The sequence below is a fragment of the Erythrolamprus reginae genome, chromosome 1 (genome assembly GCF_031021105.1).
Source record: "Erythrolamprus reginae isolate rEryReg1 chromosome 1, rEryReg1.hap1, whole genome shotgun sequence".
NCBI classification, from domain to species: Eukaryota; Metazoa; Chordata; class Lepidosauria; order Squamata; family Dipsadidae; genus Erythrolamprus; species Erythrolamprus reginae.
The window spans coordinates 376,469,399-376,497,025 of NC_091950.1; the positions used below are offsets into that span (position 1 = coordinate 376,469,399).

A 27,627-nucleotide genomic window follows, 5' to 3' on the forward strand; every position below is an offset into this window, starting at 1 on the left:
AGAAGAGATTAGATAATCATTTGTCTGAAGTGGTGTAGGGTATCTTGCGTAAGCAAGAGATTGGAATAGAAGACCTTCAAGGTCCCTTCCAACTCTGTTATTCTATTTTGTCTAATAAAAATACAATAGCAGGAAAGTAGCTAGAAAAGGAGAAACAGTCAGATATAAAAGTGTCCAAATTTTTAGTTACCAAATTCACCAAAGTATAACTCTAAATTCACCAAAGTATAATTCATCCAAAAAACTGTTGCTGCTCTTATGGTGACTTTCTTGAATAATTTAACCATTAGTGAATATAACTCATAGCATGCAATGCAATTATATTGTATATATACCTCTACAGATATAATTTAATTAATGTTATTGATTTAAACTTGATCCGATGGAGTATTGTTGTCCATGTCATAAGTGGATCCTTATTGATAAATGTACTCTTTACATGTCATGTGTCCTAAGTGGATCCTTGTCACAAGTGGATCCTTATTGATAAATATACTACTGTTGTCCCTGTAATAAATGGATCCTTATTAATAAATATACTCTTACAGGGTAACATACAAATACTATGGCCAAAGCAAATTTACTAGGAAATAAATTCCACTGTGTTTGTTATGGGTTGTGGGAGAGAGCTGACCAATGAATGTCAACGGATCCCTTTATTGTGTGTTTAATTAGTAAATCTAGCAATATACTTCACTCTTGAGCATTTTGTTTCCTGGTTTTTCCCCCTTTAGTTAAAAAATGAGTTCAGCCAAGAGAAAAGAGAGACTCAAAAGTAGAGGAGGAAAAGGAGGAGGTAGTGCCAGCAAACCTCAAGCCAATGGCAGCAAACCTCAAGCCAGTGGCAGCAAACATCAAGCCAGTGGCAGCAAACCTCAAGCCAGTGGCAGCAAACATCAAGCCAGTGGCAGCAAAAAAGGATTGAACAAAATGTGGGATGATGATTTCTGCGATTTCGATGAAATAGAAGATGATTTCTGCGATTTCAGTGGAACAGAAGATGATTTCTGCGTTTTCAGTAAAACAAAAGATGCACACAGGTTAGCAAAATGAATTATTCTTTAGAATTTGAACTGAATGTAGTATCATAGAGTTATGAATGAGTATTTAGCGGGAGGCCGGAGAAATTAAGGCGATCCAAGCTTCATTTTGGGTTTATGCGATACTGGGATCCAAATTTTATTTCTTGGTCCAGCACATAAATTTCTTTCTTTGCATGGGGAAGATGTCCTTGCCTTTTTCAGCAAGCATCTCTTTTGCTCTGTCTGCTTAGTGACCGATATGGTCTCTTGGGGATTGTACCTGGGAGGGTGGGGATAAAGTGTAAATCTAGGTTGTTGTTTTTGTTTTTGTTGTTGTTGTTGTTGTTATTATTATTTACTAGATTTGTATGCTGCCCTTCTCCGAATACTCCGGGCAGCATACAAATGTGGGCACCTTGCTTAACCTCAACAATTTATAACCAAAATTGGAACCTTGTAAGTCAAGGACTAGTTGTATGTTTTTCCTCTTCATTGTTTGGCAAGAGATCTTTGCAATCTTCCTTACTTTCTCCATCTTTTCTGAGCATTTGCTAACAGCAGAAGATGAAACTGATCCAGTAAAACTGTCATTTTAATCATAATTTTAACTAATGAATATTATGTATTTTGAGATGTATTTTACACTACTGTACTTGCCTACATTTGTATGTTATATATTTTTTCTTTTTGTACATCAAGTTCTGTTAATAAAGGAAATGGACAGACCAAGAATACATCCACGGTCAAAAAACCTCTGCAGACTCTTCATATGACTTCAGAAAACCAGAAGAGAGTAAAAAAACTTCTTTGTGAGCTCCAGGAGCAGGAACTGGCTTCTGGTTCGAAGTGAGTTTTTCAAAAAACACAATGTATTTATTCTTTAAATATGACATACCACCAAATTGTATACGAACCCCTTTTATTTTTATTACAGTATGTAATTTTGGTATAAAATTTAGCATATCTAGACTGTTGATTGATTTAGCAAACAAAATTTTGTACCCATTCTAGAAGAGGAAGCAATGTGTTCCTTTAACTCAGTGACTGCATGTTGTACATAACAAAAACAGTTAATTCCTACTACCTTTGAGTAAAACCACTTCCGGACTGAGAGAAAATCACTTTGTATAATCCTAATCCTCCAAATTAATGTTTTGATTGTAGTCCTAGAATATTTTATGCTTTCAGGACAGAAATGTCAGGTGATTGCTATGAGTCAGATGATGAGCAGTCCTGGTCAGATGACGATGCATTCTCTAAAACCGATTCAAGAGCTGCTTCTCAAGCAATGGTGAACCATGTGCTAGGGACGGAAGTATCATCTTTTGCTGTGCATAAGCTTTCCAGGTAAATATTTTTCCATCTATAACCCTGGTTCCCAATGTGAGACCCATGCCCCACAGGGGGGTAATTTGATTTTTACTGGGGGCAATTGAAACCTTGTTTAAACCAAGTTAATGGCCTTTTAGGCTTCCTCCATGTGAGTAGTTCACTTTTTGAATAATAAGAATTATATGTCATGGGGGGGAAGCCTCAGGATTTTAGAGATGCTTAGATGGGGCCTGGCCAAAAAATGGTTGGGAACCACTAATCTATATCATGAAAGCAAAGGTGGATTCCTGCTGGTTCTATAGAACCAATAGTGGGAATTTTCCCTTGCTCACTGGACATGCCCCGAACCAGCTCTCTCAGTGGTGCCATAGGCACGCCATCTTGTTTATTGCTTCTGCACATATACAGAAGCTGTTTGCTTCTGGGCATACAAAGAAGCTGGGGTTTTAGCACTGCACATGTGCATGTATGTGCGCCCATGTAGCACGGGAGGAAGCAAATTGGCAGCGAGGTAAGCCAGAACCCACCCCTGCATCAAAGCCACTGTATAATTTAGGAATCGAGATTGGAATGGATAGTTCCAGTTACTTAAAGTAATAACACACTGACTTCAGAATCTAGCAACTCAATAGTAAGACAATTTTGGCTTTGATAAAAACAACATATTCCAGACTATTGTAATTATCAAATTATTGTCAATGGGCTGCTCTTTTTTAGAAATTCCAATTCTTTGTGTTATTATTTTTGGGGGGAGGGGAGTCAAGGGGAAAAGAAACAAGTTCTTCATTCAACTCAATTTCCTACCAACTCAAATACTGCTAATCCCTTCCTGGTTCTTTTATTCTGCCCCAGGATATTTTTAGGAATTAAACTCTGCTTCATCAGTCATTCAAGCCATCAGTGTATCTTCATAGAATGCAAAATTTCATATTCTATAAACAACTGCAGATCAGATAGCAATGTATATTCTATTTGCAGAATCAAAGTGTATTATGCAATCCAGAGTAGCTTCTTCTCATAGGATAAGATAGGCTAAAATATTCATTTTTGGAAGTAGTAGAACTACTTGCTCTTGCCCAGATGCCCTTTGTATCCGCTGTTTTCTTCCTCCTAGGTATGGCTTTGATTTTGAGCATTGCCAAGCAGTACTGAAATCTTACAATGGTAACATTGGAGCATCTTTGGAACATTTACTTTTGCAGTGCTTCACAGAAAAATTTGGAAAGAGAAAGCAGCTCAAAGAAGCTTCTGTTCCAGCAAATATTAAAGATTGTTTTGAACAAAGGCGAGAAGAAGCTTTAGTCCTCCGTTCAATTTGTGGAGACAAATTTGTTGAACGAATTCAAAATCGAGTTTGGGTTATTATGTTAGAGTTGGCATATCTAACAGATATTCTCAGCAAGACAAAACAAGGAAATGCCACCACCAGTAACATAGTTAATACAAATTCTCAGGGTATCTGTAAATATTACCTCCAGGGAGATTGCAAATTTGGATCAAGATGCAAATTCAAGCATGAAACTTCACACAATGAGAAATCACTTCTCCCCATTCGAGAGGATGCTCATCTTAAATGTAGTGCTCCTGTGTACGAACTTGAAATAAGATTTCCAGAAGATAATAAATACCCATATCAACCACCTCTTGTGGCCTTCTATTCTACTAATGAGAACCTGCCTCTATCTTGTCGATTGCACTTAGCAGAATTCCTTTATGAAAAGGCCTTAATTTCAGCTGAGTCTAATAAACCTGTAGTATATGATTTTGTAACATGCTTAAGTGATGAAGCTCAAGTCCTGAAATTGCTTAATAAGACATTCCACAAATACAGCGTTCCCCCAATGCCTCCAAAACAAAGGTTTCTAAGTAACTCTAATAATCCATATCAGACTTCTGAAGGTATGTTAATTTTCATAACTCTTTATATGGATCTTGAAAATCAATGTTGAATGCCTTCATTTTGCTTCCAATTGAGATGACAACGTTATTTGGGTATTATTTCTACTCTGGTAGGCTTGACCGATCTTGTATTATGAATATGTTTTGAGAAAAAACGTTGTAACTGATTGGATTTTTGTTATTTTTAGTAATTTGCTAACATGGATAGAATTAGGCCAAGGGCAGGCAAATCTGGCTCTTCTATGACTTGTGGCCTTCAACTCCCAGAATTCCTGAGCCAATCATGCTAGCTCAGGAATTCTGGGAGTTGAAGTTTACATGTCTTAGAAGAGCCAACTTTACCTTCCCCTGAACTAGGCCGTTTTCAATTAGAGAGAATTGTGCTTCAAGGAATGAATTGTGTGTAAGTACAGAAATGTTAGTTAAATTAACACCAAATGACAAAAAGATATTACTATTTTTTAAAGCCATATTATATCATCCAGAGTCTTTCTAATGTATTGAGTTCCCAGTTTGGAGGCTGTAGAATTGAAAGAGACCAACACAAGAGGGCAGATTTTTCCATTAAAACTTGCATTAGTGAATGAACCTTTAATATAATCCTTCATTTGGATTAGCACTTTAGCCTTTGTTGTTCATTAATCCAAATCTTATTTACAGTATTTGTAGAAAGTGTACTGTACCGTTTAATTGATACCTTCAAGTACCCTACAACAGTGGTCCCCAATCTGAGGATTGGTGGTGGCGGGTGAAGGGATGGTTTCATGCATCTGTGTGCACCATTTGCACAAATTCAGCTTTGTGCGCTTGCACATTTGCTGCTTGTGCGTGACGGATGCAAACAGGTTGAACTGGGGAGTGGGGACCCTGCCCTACAACCAGGGGTGAAATCCTCCCAGGTTGGCCTGGTTTAGGTGAGTAGGTAGCGGGTACGGTGGCTGGTTCAGAGAACCAGGATGGCAGTGCGAGGCTCCGCCCACCCACCCCAACATCATCACTTCCTGTTTTTTTTAAAAAAAAACTTGTTGAAGCCTATTTTCCCTGCCAATTCTCCAGAGAGAGAGAGAGAGAAAGAAAAAGAAAGAAAGAAAGAAAGAAAGAGGGCAGAGGGAGGGAGAGGGGAAGGGAAGGGAGAAAGAAAGAAAGAAAGAAAGAAAGAAAGAAAGAAAGAAAGAAAGAGGTGTTAGAAGGAGAAAATCAGGAGTCACTTTCCAGCTGGGAGATTGCTTAGCAAAGAGGAAAAACAAATGCTGTCCCTGAGTCCTTCGGGATTGGGCGGCATAGAAGTTGAATAAATAAAATCAGGAGTTTCCAAAGTTAGCCACATGACTACCTGAGGAATTCTGGGAGTTGAAGTCCACAAGTCTTGATGTTTGTTGCAAACTTTGTAGACTCCTGATTTAAATTGAAAAGCCTTTGTAAGATGCTCGGAAGGAGGTTTTTAATTGCAGAAGTGAAGTGATATTCAGCAGTGAATAAAAGGAAGGATTCTTATATGGTTCTGTGTTTTTGAAGTTTGGGGGTTTGTACAATATGAGCTTTGTGTTTCTAAAAGGGTTTGGGAGATTCCCATTTTGGCTAAATGACTTTTGTCCTGCGTTGAGTCTTGAGTGTGGGGCTGCTTATTCTGATTCTACTATTGTGTTTGTTAGTTGCCAAATCTTGCCATAGGGAAATTTCAAAATATCCCATCTTGAATGGGTTTTCTAGGGACCTGTTTCCCTGCTTGTGTGAATGGAGTCAAACGTCAGGCTTCCACTTTCTATACGGTCATTGTTGTGAATGTTCCTTGCCAGCCTCAAGAAGTATCAGACTCTGAGGAAGAGGAAAGAGAGGTTTTAACTTATTTTGGGTTAAGAAGATTATCAGAAGGCAGTGGGGACGAGAGCGTAGGAGACAATGATTTAGAAGTTAGCATGGGAAGTGGTTCATCTTCAGATAATGGGGAAATATCTGACAGTCCATGGGTAAATCCTAGATTCAGGAGATTCGCAAAACGAAGAGGAGAAATTCTTGGGAAAAAGTTCTGAATCTGCAGTTGTTAGAATTGTGTAAATAGGTAATACATCACTTCCTGAAATAAAGTAGAAAGAAGTGCTTTCGGTCAACCTACATGATTGAAATATAGCGTGATTCATAGCCCCAGAAAAAGTAAGCTTTTGATAAACCACTACAGACTGTGCTAATTTAAATTAACAAGAACAACGAGCAGAGCTTTTTAGTACTTATAAACTCCTACACCTTAAGAGAGATTTAAAGCCTTGCTTCTCCAGCTTTTGAGCTTGGAATGTGAATTTGCATCGTAAAGTATTCACTGTGCATGATCATCACAATCTTGCTTGTATTGTTTCCAATTATATTCTGAGTAAAAGAGAATAGAGAGTTTAATTGTTTGAAAATCAAAGCCTTGGGAAAAGATTTGTGGATTTGCCTTAGTCGGACCAGAACAGTCATTATCTCTATTGGGCAGGTATGTGAAATGAGCTTCAGGCAGGTTCTTCGTTAACAGCTTGATATTTCCTTATTGTTCTGCGAGCCTTTTATTATGAGTAACATTTTATGGGGGGGGGGGGCCTTGCTTCCCAGAAAAGAAAGAAAGAAGGAAACAAGGGAGGGAGGACCACAAACTGGCTTGCACTAGACACAACTTTAGAGGATGCTTTTAAATAGCACAGCAAAGGCTGGAAGGGACCTCAAAGATCATCTAGTCCAACACCCTGCTCCCTGGCAAAATGGACTGCTAAATTGGCCACATCCATCCAGTCACATGACCACACGGCCTGGCTTACCTGAAGCCATGCCCACCTGGCCTCTAAGCCACCCCCACAAAATAAGCCACGCCCACAGAACCGGTAGGGAAAATTTTCACATTTCACTTCTGCGTACAACTTGTATCTTAAACAAAACATAAGAAAATTGTATCTAATAAAATCACCATTATAAATCTGAAAAGGCATCAATGTAAGAAAATTGATTTTAAAAAACTTGTGAACATTGGGATACAATGGATGTGACAATGATAATATCTACTCAGGAACAATAACTTTTGCCTAATTTCAGTAATAAATACAGTGTGATGTTCTCCTAATGAATAGAACTTCAAGTTCCATCATCATTAACCAACACCTGACAGGAAAATCCATATTTATAGTAGTGTTGTTTTCATCAGTATAAGCCTCTTTTGAAAGAGAAATCAATACTAGGATGATTGAAATGCTAAAATGGGCTAACATAATTCTGAACATGAGGAAACTGAAAGATATTTGGTAGGGAAAGTCTTCTAGATCAGTGATTTTCAACCTTTTTTGAGCTGCGGCACATTTTTTACATTTACAAAACCATGGGGCACATTGAGGGGGGGGGGGCGCTAAAAAAAGTTTGGACAAAAAAATTCTCTCTTCCTCCCTTTCGCTCTACAATATTTCTCTCCCTCTTTCTCTCCCTCTTTTTTTTCTCTCTCTCTCCATCCCTCTTTCTCCCTTCTTTCCTCTTTTTTGCTCTCTTTCTCTCTCCCTCTCTACTTTCCTCTATGTCTTTCTCTCTCCCACCTTCCCTCCCTCTCTCTCTCTTTCTCTCTCTCTCTCTCTTGTTTTCTTTCTTTCTCTCTCTTGCTCTCTCTCTTGCTTTCTTTCTCTCTTGTTCTCTTTCTCTCTTTCTTTCTTTCTCTCTCTTGCTTGCTTTCTCTCTTGTTTTCTTTCTCTCTTGCTATTTCTTTCTCTCTCTCTTTCTCTTGTTTTCTTTCTCTCTCTGAGCTTCGCGGCACACCTGACCATGTCTCGCGGCACACTAGTGTGCCACGGCACACTGGTTGAAAAACACTGTTCTAGATAGAAGATAGAATCCGTTTTCATTGTGCAAGCTCCTATGTTCATTTGCTAGCGTCACTAGGCAGAACTAGGAAAAATGCTCTTTAAGAGAAGTAATGATAATTTTCAATCAATAATAAGCGTGATGGAACAGGCCCAATTAACTTTTAACTTTGGTCAGATCTTATGCTTGCCTCTAGAGTGCCCAATTCGTGGCTATATAATTTAATGGAATGCCTGATTTTAATTTATTTAGTGTATGATACATTTCTCCCATTTGTATCAAGTATGACCATCAGTGGAAGCCTAAATTCAAGGTATGGTGGGCAGGATTTCTTAGCAGAAATCTGTCAAATAAACAAACTAGCCACTGGTGTACTGTGCCAACAATATTCATACCTTCCTCCTCCGCCCCAAGTTAAACCACTATTGTAGAAGGCATCTGCTAATTGTTAAGATTTTTTTTTAAAGCATCAACAGAGGTGGAAGCTGAGGAGGATGAGAATGACCAAGGGGGCCTACAAACAGTTCATATAGAGAAAGCGAGTTACGTGAATCTCAAAAAGAAACTTTTATTGAAAAGCAGCACTCCATCAGAATCCATTACCAGAGAAAATCTTAACATTTGCAAACAATTCAGGATAACAAAGGTATAGTTAGCCTTTAAATTGTTTTAACTGTGAATATATGTGGAAAAATAGTTTGGTATATTTTTTTAAAAAAAATAGGCACATTTATATTCATGTATTGACCTCGATTATCATTTTAAAAATCTGCTGTTGGCCACAATTACTTTAATAACTGATTAAAAGTTGCAGCATTAACATTTGGGTCCTAATTAGAATTCATTCTACTTTATTTAGTTCCTTAAAAAGCATAGAAACATAGAAGACTGACGGCAGAAAAAGACCTCATGGTCCATCTAGTCTTCCCTTATACTATTTCCTGTATTTTATATTACAATGGATAAGATAGACATGTTTAAATTCAGACATGTTTAAATTCAGTTACTGTGGATTTACCAACCACGTCTGCTGGAAGTTTGTTCCAAGGATCTACTATTCTTTCAGTAAAATAATATTTTCTCATGTTGCCTTTGATCATTCCCCCAACTAACTTTAGATTGTGTCCCCTTGTTCTTGTGTTCACTTTCCTATTAAAAACACTTCCCTCCTGAACCTTGTTTAACCCTTTAACATATTTAAATGTTTCGATCATGTCCCCCCTTTTCCTTCTGTCCTCCACACTGATTTAGATTATAAAATGCTTCACATATTTATATTTATATTGTTTATCGGCCTTAGTGAACAGGAAATATATTGTTACTCGCATATTGGAGGCTAATCATGGTTGCTGGTAATCTTGTGCATATCTGTTAGTCTTCTAGGCGTTACCAGTCCATGTTACAAGAACGACAAAAACTTCCAGCATGGGAAAAGAAAAAAGACATCCTCAGCTTGCTGAGCAAATATCAGGTCCTACTTGTAAGTGGTATGACTGGGTAAGTGTATAATCTATGCCCAAACCTGAATAGAGGTTACATTCCACATCATGTCTGATGTCTCAATAGGTCACTTTCCTTTTTCTTTTTGGTAATTCATTATAAAAAAGAGGGAAAGAAGCCCAAAATCAATCAAAAGAAAGAAGGGATAGTTTTACTGTTTTTCTTAGATTAAGATTCTCACATAGACTGATCAGTTCTCCATCTCTCCCCAGTTTAGCTTAGTTGAAAAATAAATGTGAAGGGAGAAAAAAGCCAGACCAGTGTCTCTTTCTATGTGTTCATGATTTACCATTTCTGGTAAAGACTCAATAGACAAATACAAAGAAGAAAATGAGATTTATATACAGTAGTACAGTAGTTAGGTTGTAAACTACCAGCAGTGAAACTACTGTAAAATTAAATTTATTTGTTTGTTTATTCAATTTTTATGCCACCCTTCTCTTTAGACTCAGGACGGCTTACAACATGTTAGCAATAGCACTTTTTCACAATCCGGGTCCTCATTTTACCCACCTCGGAAGGATGGAAGGCTAAGTCAACCTTGAGCCGGTGATGAGATCTGAACTGCTGACCTACAGATCTATAGTCAGCTTAAGTAGCCTGCAGTACAGCACTCTACCTGCTGCGCCATCCTGCAGAGTAATCATACAAACTCTACATATTTCCAGAAGTGGGTTCCTCCCAGTTCAGACCAGTTGACCTGAACTGGTAGCAACCCACTGGTGACATCAGGATGATGTCACGGAACCAGTTTCAGTCGGTGCCGGTCCGTGGAGGCCACCATATTTAAATATATATATATACATTTTTAAAAACATTTTTTCTGGTTTTTTTTCTTCTGAGCATGCGCAGAAACCGAGTTTCCAGCACTGCGCATGTGTCACCATCTTGTTATTGGCTTTTTAAAAAAATAATAATTCGGCACTGCACATGCGCTCACGAGTTGTAGACATGTGATGCAGAAGGTAGCAAACCGGCAGCGAGGTAAAGTTACAACCCACTTCTGAATATTTCGGTTAATCATTCAAATTATAACTTTAGTTGTACTGTAATTACAGTTTAAAACCTCAATTACAAATACAATTGTAACATTTTTAGAACATCCTAAAGTTTAAAAAATCGAATTCAATGTTCTGTAGCCTCTATCTTATAATTGTATGAAGTGAGAGTTCCCCAACCTTTTCCATTTTGCGTGAGCAGCAGGCATGCATGTCCGTTGCTGCTCGTGCAAGTGGGATATGCGCATTCTCGCTGCCACCGCTGTGGCCAGGTTCTGAACAGTTCATGGCCCAGTAGTGGGCTGTGGCCCACTAGGTTGGGAATCCCTGGTGTAAAGGAACCTCATACTTTTCCAATAGGAAGCCTCTTATTTGTTTGGCTGCTTTGCAGAAGCATGGGAAAATGTGATCCCCAAAACGAAGGTTCCATTTTGGCAATGCAAAAGAAATTTCTCTTTTCTTTTTTTTTTGCTTCAAATTGTAGAATTTGTAACGGTCCCATCAGTTTCGTGCAGTTCAAGTTGCAGCTGTCATAGAGAATATTTCATGAGGCTTGAATTCAGTATTAGCTAATAGAAAAAAATTAAGTGTATTTTTATGTCAATGAGTATGTATAAAGGAAAGTTTTGAGCCCAAAAAACCCTATTTATTTTAGCTTGGATTTTTATATTTCATTGATTTGTGCACAGTCTTGAGAAGTTGACAATTCTTTAAAAGATAATTCTATAAAGTGCAGCTTAGAACGCACTGGTTTGTTATGAGCTGTTTGAGGGATGGGTGATTTTCCCACACACATTTTTTTCCTTGCAGATGTGGAAAAACCACTCAGGTACCTCAGTTTATCTTGGATTCCACCCTTGATGGCCCTTCTAATAAAGTAGCCAACATCATTTGCACCCAACCTCGTAGGATTGCTGCCATTTCTGTTGCTGAACGTGTAGCCAAGGAGCGCACAGAAAGAATTGGAATTACTGTTGGATACCAAATCCGGCTAGAAAGGGTCATGGTTTGTTTTTTTTCATTTTACATTTGTTGAGGTGGTAATTCTGGTAATGTGTTTTAATATAACTTTTTTTAGTAACTGACAAAACATATACACAAGTTTACTATTTTAGTCTCCCCTATGTATTCCTTATTAGATCTAAGGATGATATGGTACCAGTCACTTATTTATTTGTTTGGACTTATATGCTGCTCAATTCCCAAAGGACCCTGTGCGGCTCACAATCAAATACACATAAAGTAATATAAAACTCCCTAAAATAGTTCAAAACAATTTAAAACCAACAATTAAAATGGTTAAAACAATTAAAAACATTTTGGTCAGTATGCTATAATATATTTTGTTGTGCAACTCCCAGAATTATAGTCAACTATATAAATTAAATTAAATTAAATTATTAAATTAAGCTCCACTGCCTTTTTACCCATGTATGGACATTCTTTTTTCTCTGTATAAGTAAGGAAGTGCTTCTAACAGGTCCCAGGTTGTTTAGTTATAATTATATTAAATTTTCGCATTCACTATCCTTTATCAACCAGAGTCCAATTTACAATACTGAAAGATCTTTTGCTTCATTAGTCATGAACAAACTTTGTAATTTGCTGAAATAAGTAGGATAGAATTTAATAGGGTAAAGTATAAAATTCTACATCTGAGTAGGAAAAAATGTAAAACAGAAGTATAAGTATAGCATATGGAAACCTGGCTGGATCTGAGTGTTGTTAACAGATAAGATAAACATGAGCCAGCATTGTGGAATCACTGGTGAAAAGATAAATGCTACATTAGGGTATATTAGGAGCCCAAATCATGGGAAGTATATGTTCCACTCAGCTGTGTTTTTGGCCATCATTTGGTTTATAGGTATCACAATTCAAAAATGGCACGACAAAATTGAGCAACTTCATGCAGAGCTACAAAGATGGTGAAGGATCTGGAAACCAAACTTTATGAGTTAGCTTCTAGAAAAGAGAACTGGGGAGGAGATATGACAGCAGCCATTAAATATTTGAAGGAATGTCTGACGAAAGAGAATAAATAATTCTCAGTCATCCCAGGGGGCAGAGTCAGAACCATTGGGTAGAAGAGGAAGAAATGTCCAAGATGTCAACCAGAGGAAATGCTGCCACACAAAGTGATGAGTTTTCCTTTGCTACAGGTCATCAAACAGAACTGATAATCAGATGTGTTCTGGTGGTTTTTGAATTGATCAGGTGGTTGGACTAAATGATCTCCAAGATATATGCCATTGCCAACTCTATAATTACAAACAGACTGCTATTTTATGATCCATGAAAAACAAAATAATCTGACAGAACAATGATTTTCTTGGCCATTTTAATATTTTCTCTTTTTTATGCAAGTCTTCATCTACACGGCTATTGTACTGTACTACTGGGGTGCTTTTGAGAAGACTAGAAAGTGATAAAAATTTACAAGGAATAACTCACATTATTATTGATGAAATACACGAGAGAACAGAAGAAAGGTAATTAAACCTTTAAAAGTAGGCAATTTTTCATTATTGCATTTTATCTTTCTCTAAATTTATTCTATTTATATGGAAATGCTTCTATTGAATTACTATTCCATTTTTTATTATAATATTCCATTTTTGCTCTGCTAATCTGGCCAATCCAGAAGTAGATCAGCATTTTTCTTCAAACTGGAAGCAACTGAATTCCTGGAACAATAGATTTTGGGGTTGGGGGAACTGATTCATTCAGCAGTTCCACTTTTGCTCTGTTTGTTCTGTTAGTCATCTTCAGTCCCAGAAGTCCAAGTCAGCAAAACAATCTAAGGATTATTCCTAGCTTTTTTAATAATCAGGATTCAAATCATGACTCCCAGCATTTATATAATATATACTAGGCACTGAATAAAATGCATAGAAAGATGAATGTATGGCAAAAATAGCATTTAAATTTGGGTTTTGTGCCAAGGTGAAATCCAGCAGGTTCTGACATGTTCTGGAGAACCAGTAGCAGAAATTTTGAGTAATTCGGAGAACTGGCAAATACCACCTCTGGCTGGCTCCAGAGTGGGGTGGGAAAGGAGATTTTGCAATATCCTTCTCCCAGGAGTGGGCAGAGAATGGGGATTTTGCAGTATCCTTCCCCTGGCATGCCCACCACCCATGCCATGCCCACCAAGCCACAGAACTGGTAGTAAAAATAATTCACCACTGGTTTTGTGCCATGATCTTTTAGCTTTGAGATCACACAAGCTCACTCTTACAGTACATCCTAATACTGTAATGTATTACGGTACTTACTAGATTAAGATAATCATCCTCTAGATTGGAATTACTAACGTACGGTTCAAAAATGTGAGGATATTCTTTGACAAATATCCTGGCATACTGTCTTTCTCCTATGCTCTTAATTGACTACTATATAAGAAGTTACCTTCCAAAAATCAGAGCAAGTAGAAAAACAAAAAAAGAAAGACATAGTAATTACATCATATTTGGATGTTTCACTTAAATAGTAATTTTTGCAAACTTCTTTCCTGAAATTTTACTGTGATTTCTTGCTTCAAGTATGGTGCATTTTTATTTTTTTGTTTTTCATGCACTTGAAATTTGCTTTTCATTGATGAGGATAAATTATTATCCTCACCCTCCAGAATAACAGAAGTATATTGTTCATTTTTCAGTTTTTGCCATAATATGTAATATATTTATAGCTTTGGCCCTAGAACATTAAGAACTAAATAGGGAGTGGACACCCAAGAATCTTTTAATATTGAAAAGGGATGCAAAAACATGCAAATGTTGGAAGAATTTTAATTTTTCCTTGTTTTTCCCCCAGTGATTTCTTGTTACTGATTATGAAGTACTTATTGTTACAAAGACCAGAGCTGCGTGTTATACTAATGAGTGCTACTCTGAATGCAGACATCTTTTCTCAGTATTTTAGTTCCTGCCCTGTTGTCAATATACCAGGTGAAAATAGCATTTTTAAACTATTAATTCCTTCATTGTTTTGCCTTCTGCTGATTTTACAGCAAATGTCTCCATAATAAGTTTCTATATATTTGTGTCGTATTGTATTGATTATAAAATATTGGAGCTCAGGAAACTATACCAAACTTAAGAATTTGAAAGGTATAACAATAATAATAAAAAACAATTTTAATATTTATCAATAATTTGATGCAATTGCCTCTCAAGTACAAAAAACAATTTAGAACTTAATATTTATTTTACCAGTTTCTTCTATTTACTTTTCTGGTTTTTTTAAAAATACAAAATCATGTGCTGTCAAGTCGGTGCAGAAGTTTGGTGATAAATTAATGGCTTGCCACACTATCTATAGCAGTGTTTCCCAACCTTGGCAACTTGGATATATGTGGACTTCAACTCCCAGAATTCCCCAGCCAGCATTGAAGTCCAGATATCTTCAAGTTGCCAAGGTTGGGAAACACTGATCTATAGAAGGCCTGATGTTTATGGGAACGTGGGAGGGGTGATTTTTATGAGGAAGAAGATACAGCCACAAAGCATTCTTTCGAGAGGTTTAAGGCCATCCTATCCCCACCATATGGGCGGAAGCAAAAAGAGGATTTGCCACTCTGGCAAAATCTGAGTGGGCAACGTGATAGGTTTGTGGTTGAGGGACAAGGGATGTGAACTTTCAGCTGGGTGGGAAACTCAAATTCGGGTTTCCCAGTGTAGGTACCAAGATGGCTCTGGAAATATATTGGAACTTTAAGGAATGCTTTGACTTGGACTCTGATTTAGTTTGGATACTACCTGGAACCTTGACATGTACAGTTTTGTAGTATTTCTAAATTATTTTAAAAGATATGTCTAGTTCATTATCTTTCATAATATTCAATGTAATAGTTATATAAAATGCTATGACAATTATAGATTCTCTATTAATTTTTTTCCAACCACATCCTTTTTCATTTTTTTCTTTTTTTTATGTAATACTGTAGTTTGTTCCTCAAATGGATTAAAATAATACTTTATTTTAAAAAGATTTTTGTTTGATGCCCATTTTGCAATAAAATTCAGGCAATAACTACAACAAACAAATTTGTTGGAATAAAACAAACAAATTTGTTGGAATAATTATTTGCTCTGTTTTGCACATATTTTCGGTCTATTTCATTAAAACTATTTTCCTATCTTTTTATCATTGTTTACATCTCTAGGAAGCACATTCCCTGTAGAACAGTTTTTTCTAGAAGATGCAATTGCAATGACTGGGTAAGAAGTCTCCAAAACATATCTAGCACCAGCAATCTTTTTTACATAATATAAGTTTCTTTTCAGACTGAAAATTCAGACTGTTGTTGGATCATCCTTGTGGAATAGCACAGTTAAACCTCAGCTAATGTAGGCAACGCTACAGCACTGTATCAAATAGGATTTTAAATTAGACTTGTAAGAGAAAAAATAACACCAACTATTACTAAAATCTTAGTATATTTCAAGAATGTGTCAGACTCATATACTTTATGTTCTTTCATTTGTTTTGTAATGTGAGTTCTAATATGCATTAGATGAGCATTAATGTGCATAAGAGCAAGAGGTTTAAGAGAAAATTAGGAAGTATGAAATGGAGTGTAATCTTACATTAATTACTGGATTTAAAAGGACTGTAACTTATTGCCAACCACATAAGCAAGGTAATGCTCAATTTACAACCATTCATTTAATGAGTGTTCAAAGTTACAACAGCACTGAAAAAAGTGACTTATGACCAGTTTTCGCCTTTACAACCATTGCAATATCCCCATGGTCACATGATCAAAATTCAGGCATTTGGTATCTATTTATGACAGTTGCACTATCTTGAGGTCATGAGGTCATAATTTATAACCTTCCCAGGAACTTCCCACAAGCAGAATCAAAGGGGAAAGCCATACTTGCTTAACAACCACATGATTCACTTAACAATTTCAGTGATTCGCCTAACAACTGTGCCAAAAAAACATCATAAAATGGAGCAAAACTCACTTAACAACTGCATTACTTAGCAATGGAAATGTTGGGTTCATTTGTGGTCGTAAGTTAATGACTGCCTATTTTTATCAAGCCCATTTTCCCGGAATCCAATAAAAAAGAACAAGTATTTAGTTATTGCACAATTGAAATGTATGATAAAATGTAGAGGCATAATCCTGTGTAATTTTATGTATGGGGTTAGGAATGCCTCTCTCTTCCTTTCAGTATTTTGTAAGTAATTCTCAAGTTACAACTTTTTGTAGTTTTTTTGGAGAAACATGGGAGAGAGAGATATCTCGTACGGGGGGGATACCCTCTGCTCTGTTTTCGCTGGCAGAGGGCTGCAGCAGGCCGTCTGGGCCAAAAACGTCACAGTCTCCATTTCCATTGGCAGAGAGCTATCAAAACAAACTAAAAACAAAATGTTTTTAGGAGAAAAGTTTCCCTTTTGCATTTGAGCATGCAAAAAAGGACCGACAAGAAGAAAGGGAAATAAAGGGAAGTAAGCAAAGAAAGAAAAATAAGGAAAGAGGGAAAGTAGAAAGAAAAAGGAAGAGTGAAAAAAGGGAGGGCAGGAAGGAAGGAAGGAAGGAAGGAAGGAAGGAAGGAAGGAAGGAAGGAAGGAAGGAAGGAAGGAAGGAAGGAAGGAAGGAAGGAATTATAATGAGAGTGAGTGAGGGTCCTCAGGGAAGTCCTGCCTTAACACTTGACCACCACAGGTGCCCCTGACATAAGTAACTTGTCATGTTAACCATGGCACCTCCACCCACCTGGTTATAGTCACTCCCACCACACCCCAGGCCTACCTGGCCCTCTGATGTCAAACAAAACCTGATGTGGCTCTTAATGAAATTGAGTTTGACACCCCTGGTCTATTTATCTTAATTGCACATCACCATTCTTAAAGTATAAGCTCCTGAGAAAACTGTTAACTATTTGAAAAGCAAGGATAACCTCTCTCGCTATGCATTCAGGTATATTTTGGAAGATGGCAGTCCATATATGCGCAGAGTAAAAGCAACTGCAAACAAAGCAGGAAGGCACACGCGGACTGCTGCAGAAGAAGTGGAAGAGACTCTAAAGGGCTCTGGTTTGGTGAAAATTACAGTCCAGGATTCAGTCCCAGATCAAGCACTAACTTTCCAACAATTGCTGATACGTTACAAAGGTATCCCTCTGAGGAACATTGTATACCCATTGGTTTCCAGGCATTCTTTATATGTGAAAAATATTTGGTTTATTACCTGAAAGTTGTATTCAAAAATTGTAAGAGCAAAGCCTTTTTTTCAGTTCTTTTTGGGATTTTCAACAGAGAGATTCTAAATCCTGACCATTATCTCTCATAAAATAAGAATTGACATGTGAATTTGAGCTATGCTAGTACGAATACTGAATAATAGTTAAAATGATTTCCCATGGAATCTGATTGGTGGTGAGCAGCTGGGAAATGTGTCCATCTTAATTTATTTTTCAATACTTTCTGGGCAGGAAGCAAAATTCAAACGTTTAAATTCAGTAAATTCATGTTTGTGGTACTGAAAGAAATATGTACTAGGGATAAATAGGTGAGTGAATAAGCAGTCTGCTATAAGGGAAAGTAGAATGCTTTATATGTAGCTCAACAGTTCAGTAAAAGACCTTGGAATAAAAATATCAAATGACCTAAGTGCTAAAGCCCACTGCAACTATATCGCCAAAAAGGCTTCCAGAGTTGTTAACCTGATCCTACGTAGCTTCTGCTCTGGCAATCTCACACTACTGACTAGAGCCTACAAAACCTATGCCAGACCCATTCTCGAATACAGCTCATCTGTCTGGAACCCACACCACATTTCAGACATCAACACTATCGAAAACGTCCAAAGATATTTCATCAGAAGAGCCCTTCACTCCTCCACTCGAAACAGAATACCTTACAAAAATAGACTAACTATCCTGGGTCTTGAAAGCTTAGAACTGCGGCGTCTAAAACACGATTTAAGTATTGCCCACAAGATCATATGCTGCAATGTCCTTCCGGTCAACGACTACTTCACCTTCAACTGCAACAACACAAGAGCACGCAACAGATTCAAACTTAATATTAACCGCTCCAAACTTGACTGTAAAAAATATGACTTTAACAATCCAGTTGTCGATGCGTGGAACTCATTACCGGACTCCATAGTGTCAACTCCCAACCCCCAACATTTCTCCCTTAGACTCTCCACGATTGACCTCTCCAGATTCCTAAGAGGTCAGTAAGGAGCGTATATAAGTGCACTGGTGTGCCTTTCGTCCCCTGTCCAATTATCTTTCCTTATCTCATATATCTTATATATTCTCTCCCTCTCATCTACTTCTCTTCTTTTCTACTTACTATCCCTATATATACTATTTAATGTCTATTTTCTTCCATATGTATTGTATATTGGACAAAGAATAAATAAATAAATAATAAATAATCTAATGCCCTAATTGAAATGTCTGTTGTGTGAGATTTCAGGACAAAGCAAAGAGTCTGTTAACAAAATTTTATTTTGAAAATGTATGAAATGAACACTTTAAAAGTATCAGAGAAAGTTTTGCTACATAGGAAACATACACCCATTTCTCTTGTCAATTTTGATATGCCTTGATGGTTTTCATTTTTACTAACTAAATTTATTACATTTTACTATTGGGATTACTTCTTTGTCTGCTTATGCATATTTTATTTTATTTTTTGATAGGTGTTAGCAGATCGGCATTAAAAACCATGGCAAACATGGATTTAAACAGAATAAATCTTGAATTAATTGAAGCCTTATTGGAATGGATTGTCAGTGGCAAACATTTGTATCCACCAGGTAACTTATTTTCAAACATTTAAAAAAAGATTCAGTGACATTTCATATAGGAAAACAGCATTTATGGGTAGGTAGTCATTGATGTGCATGAAGCAACATACATTATGGATATTTGCAGAGACAATAAATAACACACATTCAAAAAAAATGCAGGTTTTTGATCATCCCAACATCCCTCCACACATCCCGTCTCTTACTCTCAATAATATAAAAGGCATTTGTTGTAATTGTGTTTTCCAAATGGAAATACTTTCTGCATTGAAAATGTAAAATATGAAGCAGCAGAAAGGAACTGAGAAAAACAAAGATAAATATGGCGGTGAAGGAAACAGAATAGCATCTACTCATTTTATTATTTTAATTCATGTTCAGGTGCAGTACTGGTATTTTTGCCAGGCGAAGCAGAAATCCAAGCATTATATAATCTGTTGCAAGCTAATGCCTTGTTCAACAACCGGCACAGCAAACGGTATTGTCTTTTTAATCTACTTTTTTTAAAAAAAAAAATAGAAACATATTTTAATCTTGTCAATGAATGTAGGTATTTTATTTAAAAGTTATATAGCATTTCTTTCCTGGACCACATGACTTTTCTGCACTGGAATATAGCCACAGTGAATGCTTGTTTACTAATGTTCTATACTTCTCGGTCAAACTTTTGAAATAATGGAACTTCCAAACTATTCGAATCTGAGTATTGAACCAATAACTTGATAAATGTATATTAGCTAATCTTTTAGTATCTCAACCATGTTTTTTTAAAAATATAATTTATTAGTTTTATAAAAGGGGAAGGGGGAGAAGGGAATACAAAATCAAAGGGGGGGGAGGGGAAGGGAGAGTACAAGTGTAATAAGTTTAAGGTAAATTTACGGAGAGTTACAGAGGTTCCTTATATTCCTTAATACTGTATATATATTGTTACAGTGTTTCTATTAATATTTCATTCTTAGTTTAAATTCCATTGACCGTATTTATTATCTTTACCATACATAACTTAACAAATCTAAGGAGGAGGTGGGGTAGGAAAAGAAATTGTCTGCTTCGATAGCAGACCTTGAAATTAATGACTTGTCGTTCTTATTAAGTGGTGAAAAATAGGAAATAGGAGTAGTAAAGAATTGAAATTAAAATTGAGTTAGTTTTTTCCAATAATTGTATGGGTATATCAGTAGAATTGAACTCAGACATCTCAACCATGTTAAAATCATACCTGGGCAGGTGTTTCAATAGAGAAGGTAGATATCATGGATCCCAATAAATAACATTGCTTAAAGGAGAGACATGGAACAAGCCCACCCTATCAATTCTGGTGGGATGAGCAAAAATAGTTAAAAATAGGTGTCTCACAAATAATCTATCTTACTGCCACTTTATAGATGACAGTCAGAATTATTAAGAAGTGCTTTACAATGATCCAAACAGCACATAGCAAAGGCATGAGCAACTGTGAGTAGGGCTTTTTGATCCAGGAGAGTGCACAGTGGATGCACAAGATGGATTTGTGCAAAGATCCGGGGAATCCAAGAGTACCCCCAATTCTGATCCAGGCAGAGATGTACAACTGAGTATCAGTAGCATAGCAATAATACAAAAATATTTTCCTTTGTTACTGGCTGATTTCGGCCAGCAGTTTCTTGTAGCTGTTGAAATGGGGAGAGAATAGAGCCCTGCATTACCCTGTAAAGCAGGGGCAAGGATTGAGCTCTGCCCCCATCAACTATCCACTATACCTTAGCATAAACTGGAACTGGCCTTAAAAGAAAGAGGGCAGTCACAAAAATTGGTCTCTCACCAAAAAGACCCATCATTTTTAATAATGATAATCTCTTTGAGTCTGTTAATTGCGACGGAGATAATAGTTCTTTGATCTAAACTTCAATTTTCATCTGCCCCCATCATCATAATCAGTGATCAGGGTGGATGCGATTTAGCTGAAAATAACAGGAGGGCGACAAACTGGAATATTTTGTGTATATACAGTGCTACCTTCCATGTTTCTTTGTTAAATCTAATGGGTTCAACCCCTCTGTTCATGTATTTTCCCCAAGACTACATATTGTTGCTGGAAGTGCAATTCCCAAAACGTTGTATTTTTGATTACAGTATCCACTACATATATAATAAGGGCATCTTACTATTATAAGGGGATTGTACTGATGTGGCTTATTTAGCGTTTTTAAAAAATCAGACATGTACTGCAAAGAAGAATTGAAATTGCCCTGTTCTGATTATATGAAAAAATATTTCAACACTGTTCTCTAATCTTTTAGCTGTGTTGTGTATCGTCTCCATTCAACTCTTTCCAGTGAAGATCAGCAGTTTGTATTCCTCCAGCCTCCACTTGGCACCACCAAGATCATCATATCTACAAATATCGCAGAAACTTCCATAACCATCAATGATGTGGTCTATGTGATTGATTCAGGAAAAATGAAAGAAAAAAGGTATTTTAAAAATCTGGGGGAAGTAATGGCTAAGAAATCAGAGCAATAAACCATGTAGAAATGACATGTTTGTAGTCCTTGCTTACATTCCCCCCCCCCCCCCATTTTTTAAAATTACGAATTATTCATGCAAGGAATAAAAGGCAATGCAGACTGCAAAAGTGGGATGAAAAGGAAAAGAAAGAAAAAAGGGAAAGAGAAAGAAAAAAGAAGTAACGGCTCCCTTCATCGCAACAAGTAAAAACAATTTTAATAATTTATCATGACCTCTAAATAAAACAATCTCGCTTGTTCCCATTTTGCTCATCTCTTAAGCAAGTATTTTCTTCTCTTCACCCTGACCAAACAAGTCAATCTTATAAATCTTCTCTGATTTTTTAAAAGTTATTATTTGATCTCTTAATAAAAAAAAGTCCCAGTGGTAATTTGCTGGTCAACTTTATTTAAAACAAAAGTCTTTTAAAACTTGAACAGGTTTCGTTTAGATCCATAAGTAAAATTAATTTAAGCTAGGTGTGACAAATATAAGTTTGGGGAGTGGTTGCAAAGCCTTTTTTACATTGTAACTTTGAACAAGGACAGTTGGTAAGCAAAGACTACCTGTATCCACATTCTGGTTTTGAGAAACAGGATTTTGATTACTAAAGTCAGGGTAATTATGCAATGTCTGTTACATTCTGTATCAAGTAAAAGAGACGAGAAGCACGCAACCTTGAATACCACAAGGAGAGATTGTAGAGTCACATAATGTCCATAACAGGTCTGTAGTTTGCTCCACAGTTTTGACTCATGTGCAGAAGTTACTATTATGGTTTAATTGCTTACACCTATTTATGTGAGCCGTGGTGGTACAGTGGTTAGAATGCAGCACTGCAGGCTGATTCTGCTGACTGCCAACAGAGTTTGAATCTCACCATGCTCAAGATTGACTCAGTCTTCCATTATTCCAAGATTGGTAAAATGAGGCTTCAGACCATTGGGGACAATATGCTGACACTGTAAACTGCTTAGACAGGGCTGTAAAGCATCATGAAGTGGTATATAAATCTAAGTGCTATTGCTATTGCTCTTTACACAAGAATTGGAGGTCATCTATGACTTTGTGTATCTTGGCTCAACCATTGCCGACACTCTCTCTCTCGATACTGAGCTGAATAAACATATTAGTAAAGTGGCCACCACATTCTCTAGAGCAGTGTTTCCCAACCTTGGCAACTTGAAGGTATCTGGACTTCAACTCCCAGAATTCCCCAGCCAGCATTCGTTGGCTGGGAAATTCTGGGAGTTGAAGTCCAGATACCTTCAAGTTGCCAAGCTTGGGAAACACTGCTCTAGACTCACAAAGAGAGTATGGCTTAATAAGAAACTAACTGAACATGCAAAGATCCAGATTGATAGAGCCTGTGTTTTGAGTACACTCTTGTATTGCTGAGTTTTGGACCGTTTGCCCATGGCAAGAGAGAAAGTTGAATACCTTCCATATGCGCTGTGTCCAAAGTATCCTTGGCATCACCTGGCATGACAAAGTTCCAAATAGCACAGTCTCGGACCGTGCTGGAATTTCTAGCATGTATACACTATTGAAACAGCGTCGTCTTTGCTGGCTTGGGCATGTTGTGAGAATAAATGATGGGCAGAATCTGAAAGATCTTCTGTATGGTGAATTAGTGCGGGGAAAGCACCCCAGAGGAAGACCACAGCTGCAATATAAGCATATCTGTTAGAGGGATTTAAGGGCCTTGGGAATGGACATTAACAGCTGGGAAACCTTGATCTCTGATTGTTCAGTTAGGCTAATGGCCTTCTCCATTTCGAGGAGACACTTGTTCAGCAAGTTGAGGCAAAGAGACAGTCTCAGAACTTGCGAAATCCGGGAGCCAGGCAGGGACAGAATGGATTTGCATTCAGTGTGGAAGGGATTGCCACTCTCGGATTGGCCTTTTTAGCCACACTCGATGCTGTTCTAGGAACTCTTTCCAGAGCACGATACCATAGTCTTTTGAGACTGAAGGTTGCCAATGAATTGCTGTCAGTGGATCTGTCAAATTTACAAAGGCTTTGTTTTCTTGCTTTCCTCTCTCTCTTTTTTTTTTAATCATATTTTTAATGTCCTATTCCTATTTAGGTAAGATTTAACATTATTCGGGTTTCTTCCCGTGTAGGATTTGGAAATTTCTGGCGACGTTTCGACGAGGTCCCACTCGTCATCTTCAGGCTGGTGTTTCTGTCCTAGAATAAGGACAGAAACACCAGCCTGAAGATGACGAGTGGGACCTCGTTGAAACGTCACCAGAAATTTCCAAATCCTACACGGGAAGAAACCCGAATATACCAAGACCGTCATACCTGTACCCGTGAAAATCTACGAAAACACACACACACACACACACACACACACATATATATATATGTAGATTGTTCTGAGTTCGGGTTTTGCCCCGTGTAATATTTTGAGTGTCTATGCGACGTTTCAGTGAAATCACATTCACCATCATCAGGCTGAAGTTTCAAGCTTCGTGCTGTTGTAAATATGTAAATATTTCCATATTTACAACAGCACGAAGCTTGAAACTTCAGCCTGATGATGGTGAATGTGATTTCACTGAAACGTCGCATAGACACTCAAAATATTACACGGGGCAAAACCCGAACTCAGAACAATCTACATACATATACCCGTGAAAATCTACGAAAACATACATACATATGAAACTTTAACATTAAGGGAGACTAGGATAGTACCATTTCGGCCTTGTTCTGGCCTCATCAGCTAGCCACACCCTTACTGGGATTCGATCTGGCAGCTTCTGCCTTGTAAGGCAGAGAATGAACAGTTGAGCCACCAGACCTGTCCCTCCAGCTCTGTACACATACATACATACATACATACATACATACATACATACATACATACTTGGGAATAAGGATAAAGACTGTAAACCGGTGGCCATATATCACAGTGTGCTATCATGTGTTCTATCATGTAATTTAATTTGGGCTGATTATGTGTTATAATGAACCTTTATGACTTATTTCATAAACTGTGAGTAAAACCATAGTTCAGCAGAAGGTTTAAACAGTTAGCTAGAAGCATCATACTTCCTCAGTGTCATACTTCCGATCATGTATTTTAATACTGCAAACACAGTTCTGTGTCTTCCCCCTGGTAGGTATGATCCAAGCAAGGGCATGGAAAGCCTGGAGGAAACCTACGTGTCCAAAGCCAATGCCTTGCAAAGAAAAGGACGAGCAGGTCGTGTAGCTTCTGGGGTTTGCTTTCATCTTTTCAGTAGCCATCATTATAATCATCATCTGTTAAAGCACCACTTGCCTGAGATACAACGAGTGCCTTTGGAACAGCTTTGCCTCAGGTAAATGATTCTTTTGCAAATATGGCATGTTTTCCAACTAAACTTCAACACATTATGTGGTTCATCTTGTAAATACAAATCTTCTTCTGTTCTCACTTCTTTTCCTCCTCCCCCCCCCCCCCCCTGGCTTGCTTCTTGACATATGTGCAAACTCATTGCCTGATTTTCCTAATTAGCTTACTGTAAGTAATAGTGTCAAAACATTTCTAACTCTAAGCTGGCAGAAGTATCTCCTCTTTAGGTAGTACAGTACTTGTTTGTATGCAAGTGCCACAAGTTCAGTGCCTGGGATTTCCAATTAAATGGATTGAGCAGTAAGCAGGCTCTATCTAAATTGTGCAATATTTAATAATAATAATAATAATAATAATAATAATTTATTACATTTGTATGCCGCCCCTCTCCGAAGACTCGGGGCGGCTCACAACAACAATAAAAAACAATATTATAATGGCACAACTCTAATATTAAAAAAACTAAAAACCCTATCGTAATTAAAAACCAAGCAGCACATACATACCAAACATAAATTATAATAAGCGTGGGGAAAGATGTCTCAAATCCCCCATGCCTGGCGGTATAGGTGGGTCTTAAGTAGTTTACGGAAGACAAGGAGGGTGGGAGCAGTTCTAATCTCCGGGGGGAGTTGATTCCAGAGGGCCGGGGCCGCCACAGAGAAGGCTGTTCCCCTGGGGCCCGCCAGACAACATTGTTTAGTCGACGGGACCCGGAGAAGGCCAACTCTGTGGGACCTTATCGGCCACTGTGATTCGTGCGGTAGCAGGCGGTTCCGGAGTTACTCTGGTCCAATGCCATGTAGATCCAAAGCAGGCAAATATGCTTCACAACCATGAATGGTACTCCCAGTGTACTCAGCAGAAATCCCTTAAAGGAGCAATAAAGTACTTTCACCCAAATACTGTAGCTATGTCTGCCAGATACCTTTAGTGTTTTAGCTGCATCAGTTTTACCTGAAAAGTGAACCATTCCTAAAACCCACTATTTTGAATGGGCGTGTGACTAAATTTAGGTTTACAGAAACCTGGAGCTAAACTGATGGTACAGCTTGACGAACAGGAGAAAACTAGGAAGTAAGCAACTTAAATAGATAGTAAAAGCATCTCCACCCATCTCCTGCTGTGGCCAGGATCTTGTTATCTGTGAAAGCAGCATTTCAACATATAACCATAGATAATAAAATCACAAGTAATAGGATTTTTAACTTATGGAGGTAGGTTTAGATTCTGGAACATTGGAAAATGGAAAAAATATCTCAAATACAAGAAGCACTCTGAAATAAAATATTGTATACTATACCTTCTGAAACGTGAAAAAAGTAAGAACATTGAAAATCACTGGAGAAATTGTATGCGGGATTCTTGCCAGCCTCGTTAGGTAGACCAGACTAAAAAATCAACTTCACAGGAAAGCTAAAATTATTTTTATTTGGATTAGCTATCCTTTTAGATGTTTGCAAGTCTGATTGTGCTATACCTTCTCTCCTTCTTATAGTTCACTATGGTAAGAATGTGTCTGAGCCAACACTTCCAAGAATTTTCTGCCTCACATGGACGTAAAAGAATTTTCACAAGATCTTGTGTATGGATCTTGTATAATGGCATCAGAGCCATTTTTGTACTGTCCACAATTCTATATTTCTTTACACGCACCATATAGCAGAGGTTGGTAATTTTCACTGACTGAACTTTTTGTTTTTCCAGAATAAAGATTTTGGAAATATTTTCTACACGTAAACTTCATTCCGTGTTTTCACAATTTATTGAGCCACCAACACTTGAATCTATTAATTCATCAAAGAAACGGTTACAAGATATAGGAGCCTTAACATCAGAGGAAAAGCTTACTCCCTTGGGGCATCATTTGGCCTCCTTGCCTGTTGACGTGAGAATTGGGAAATTAATGATTCTTGGCACCATCTTTCGATGTTTGGATCCTGCACTAACAATAGCAGCAAGCAGAGCTCACAAATCACCTTTTGTAAGTATTATTATGATAATCTAGGATTCCCAGACTATGGGTTGTTACAGTTTCAAGAGATGGCAATTCTTGATTCCCCTTTACCAGGACGTGGGCAGCTGTCACTGAGCCACTGGTACTGGATGGAGATGGGTTTTTAAAATAATTTTTTATTGATTTTTGTAATATAAGGAATACACACAACACAAAACAGTGCCCAGTGAAATGGGCTCGCACCTCCTACTGGATTCAACAGTCTTTGCACTTACAGCAGCAGTTCCAGACTCAACATGCTCCCAAACACCAGCTCAGCTAAGACTAAGGTGTTTGTGCCTAGTTTTACTTTCTCCCTCTTTCAAGGGTGGCTCTTTCTGGCTTTGTTCCTGGGAAGCATCACATTAGGTCCTGGCACTAGACCTGTGCACCTGTGGACAGTTCATGCTTGCCTTTTGTCATGATGGAGTGGGTTCTCTTACAAGA

General features: G+C 37.6%; 1 protein-coding gene across 3 annotated transcripts in view; it reads left to right on the forward strand.

Moving 5' to 3' along the window:
- The window catches only part of DHX57 (DExH-box helicase 57), a 47,243-nt gene that overhangs the window by 7,699 nt on the left and 11,917 nt on the right, over positions 1-27,627 (forward strand). For all 3 annotated transcript variants that reach the window (XM_070734693.1, XM_070734691.1, XM_070734694.1), the window contains exons 2-17: positions 735-1,040; positions 1,722-1,868; positions 2,211-2,369; positions 3,469-4,253; positions 8,531-8,709; positions 9,439-9,560; positions 11,372-11,567; positions 12,929-13,053; positions 14,378-14,511; positions 15,729-15,783; positions 17,499-17,692; positions 19,236-19,352; positions 19,725-19,821; positions 21,626-21,799; positions 24,970-25,170; positions 26,892-27,168. In XM_070734693.1, the coding sequence (XP_070590794.1) occupies positions 742-1,040; positions 1,722-1,868; positions 2,211-2,369; positions 3,469-4,253; positions 8,531-8,709; positions 9,439-9,560; positions 11,372-11,567; positions 12,929-13,053; positions 14,378-14,511; positions 15,729-15,783; positions 17,499-17,692; positions 19,236-19,352; positions 19,725-19,821; positions 21,626-21,799; positions 24,970-25,170; positions 26,892-27,168 (3,261 nt within the window). In that variant the 5' untranslated portion in view covers positions 735-741. The remainder of the gene's footprint in view (positions 1-734; positions 1,041-1,721; positions 1,869-2,210; positions 2,370-3,468; positions 4,254-8,530; positions 8,710-9,438; positions 9,561-11,371; positions 11,568-12,928; positions 13,054-14,377; positions 14,512-15,728; positions 15,784-17,498; positions 17,693-19,235; positions 19,353-19,724; positions 19,822-21,625; positions 21,800-24,969; positions 25,171-26,891; positions 27,169-27,627) is intronic.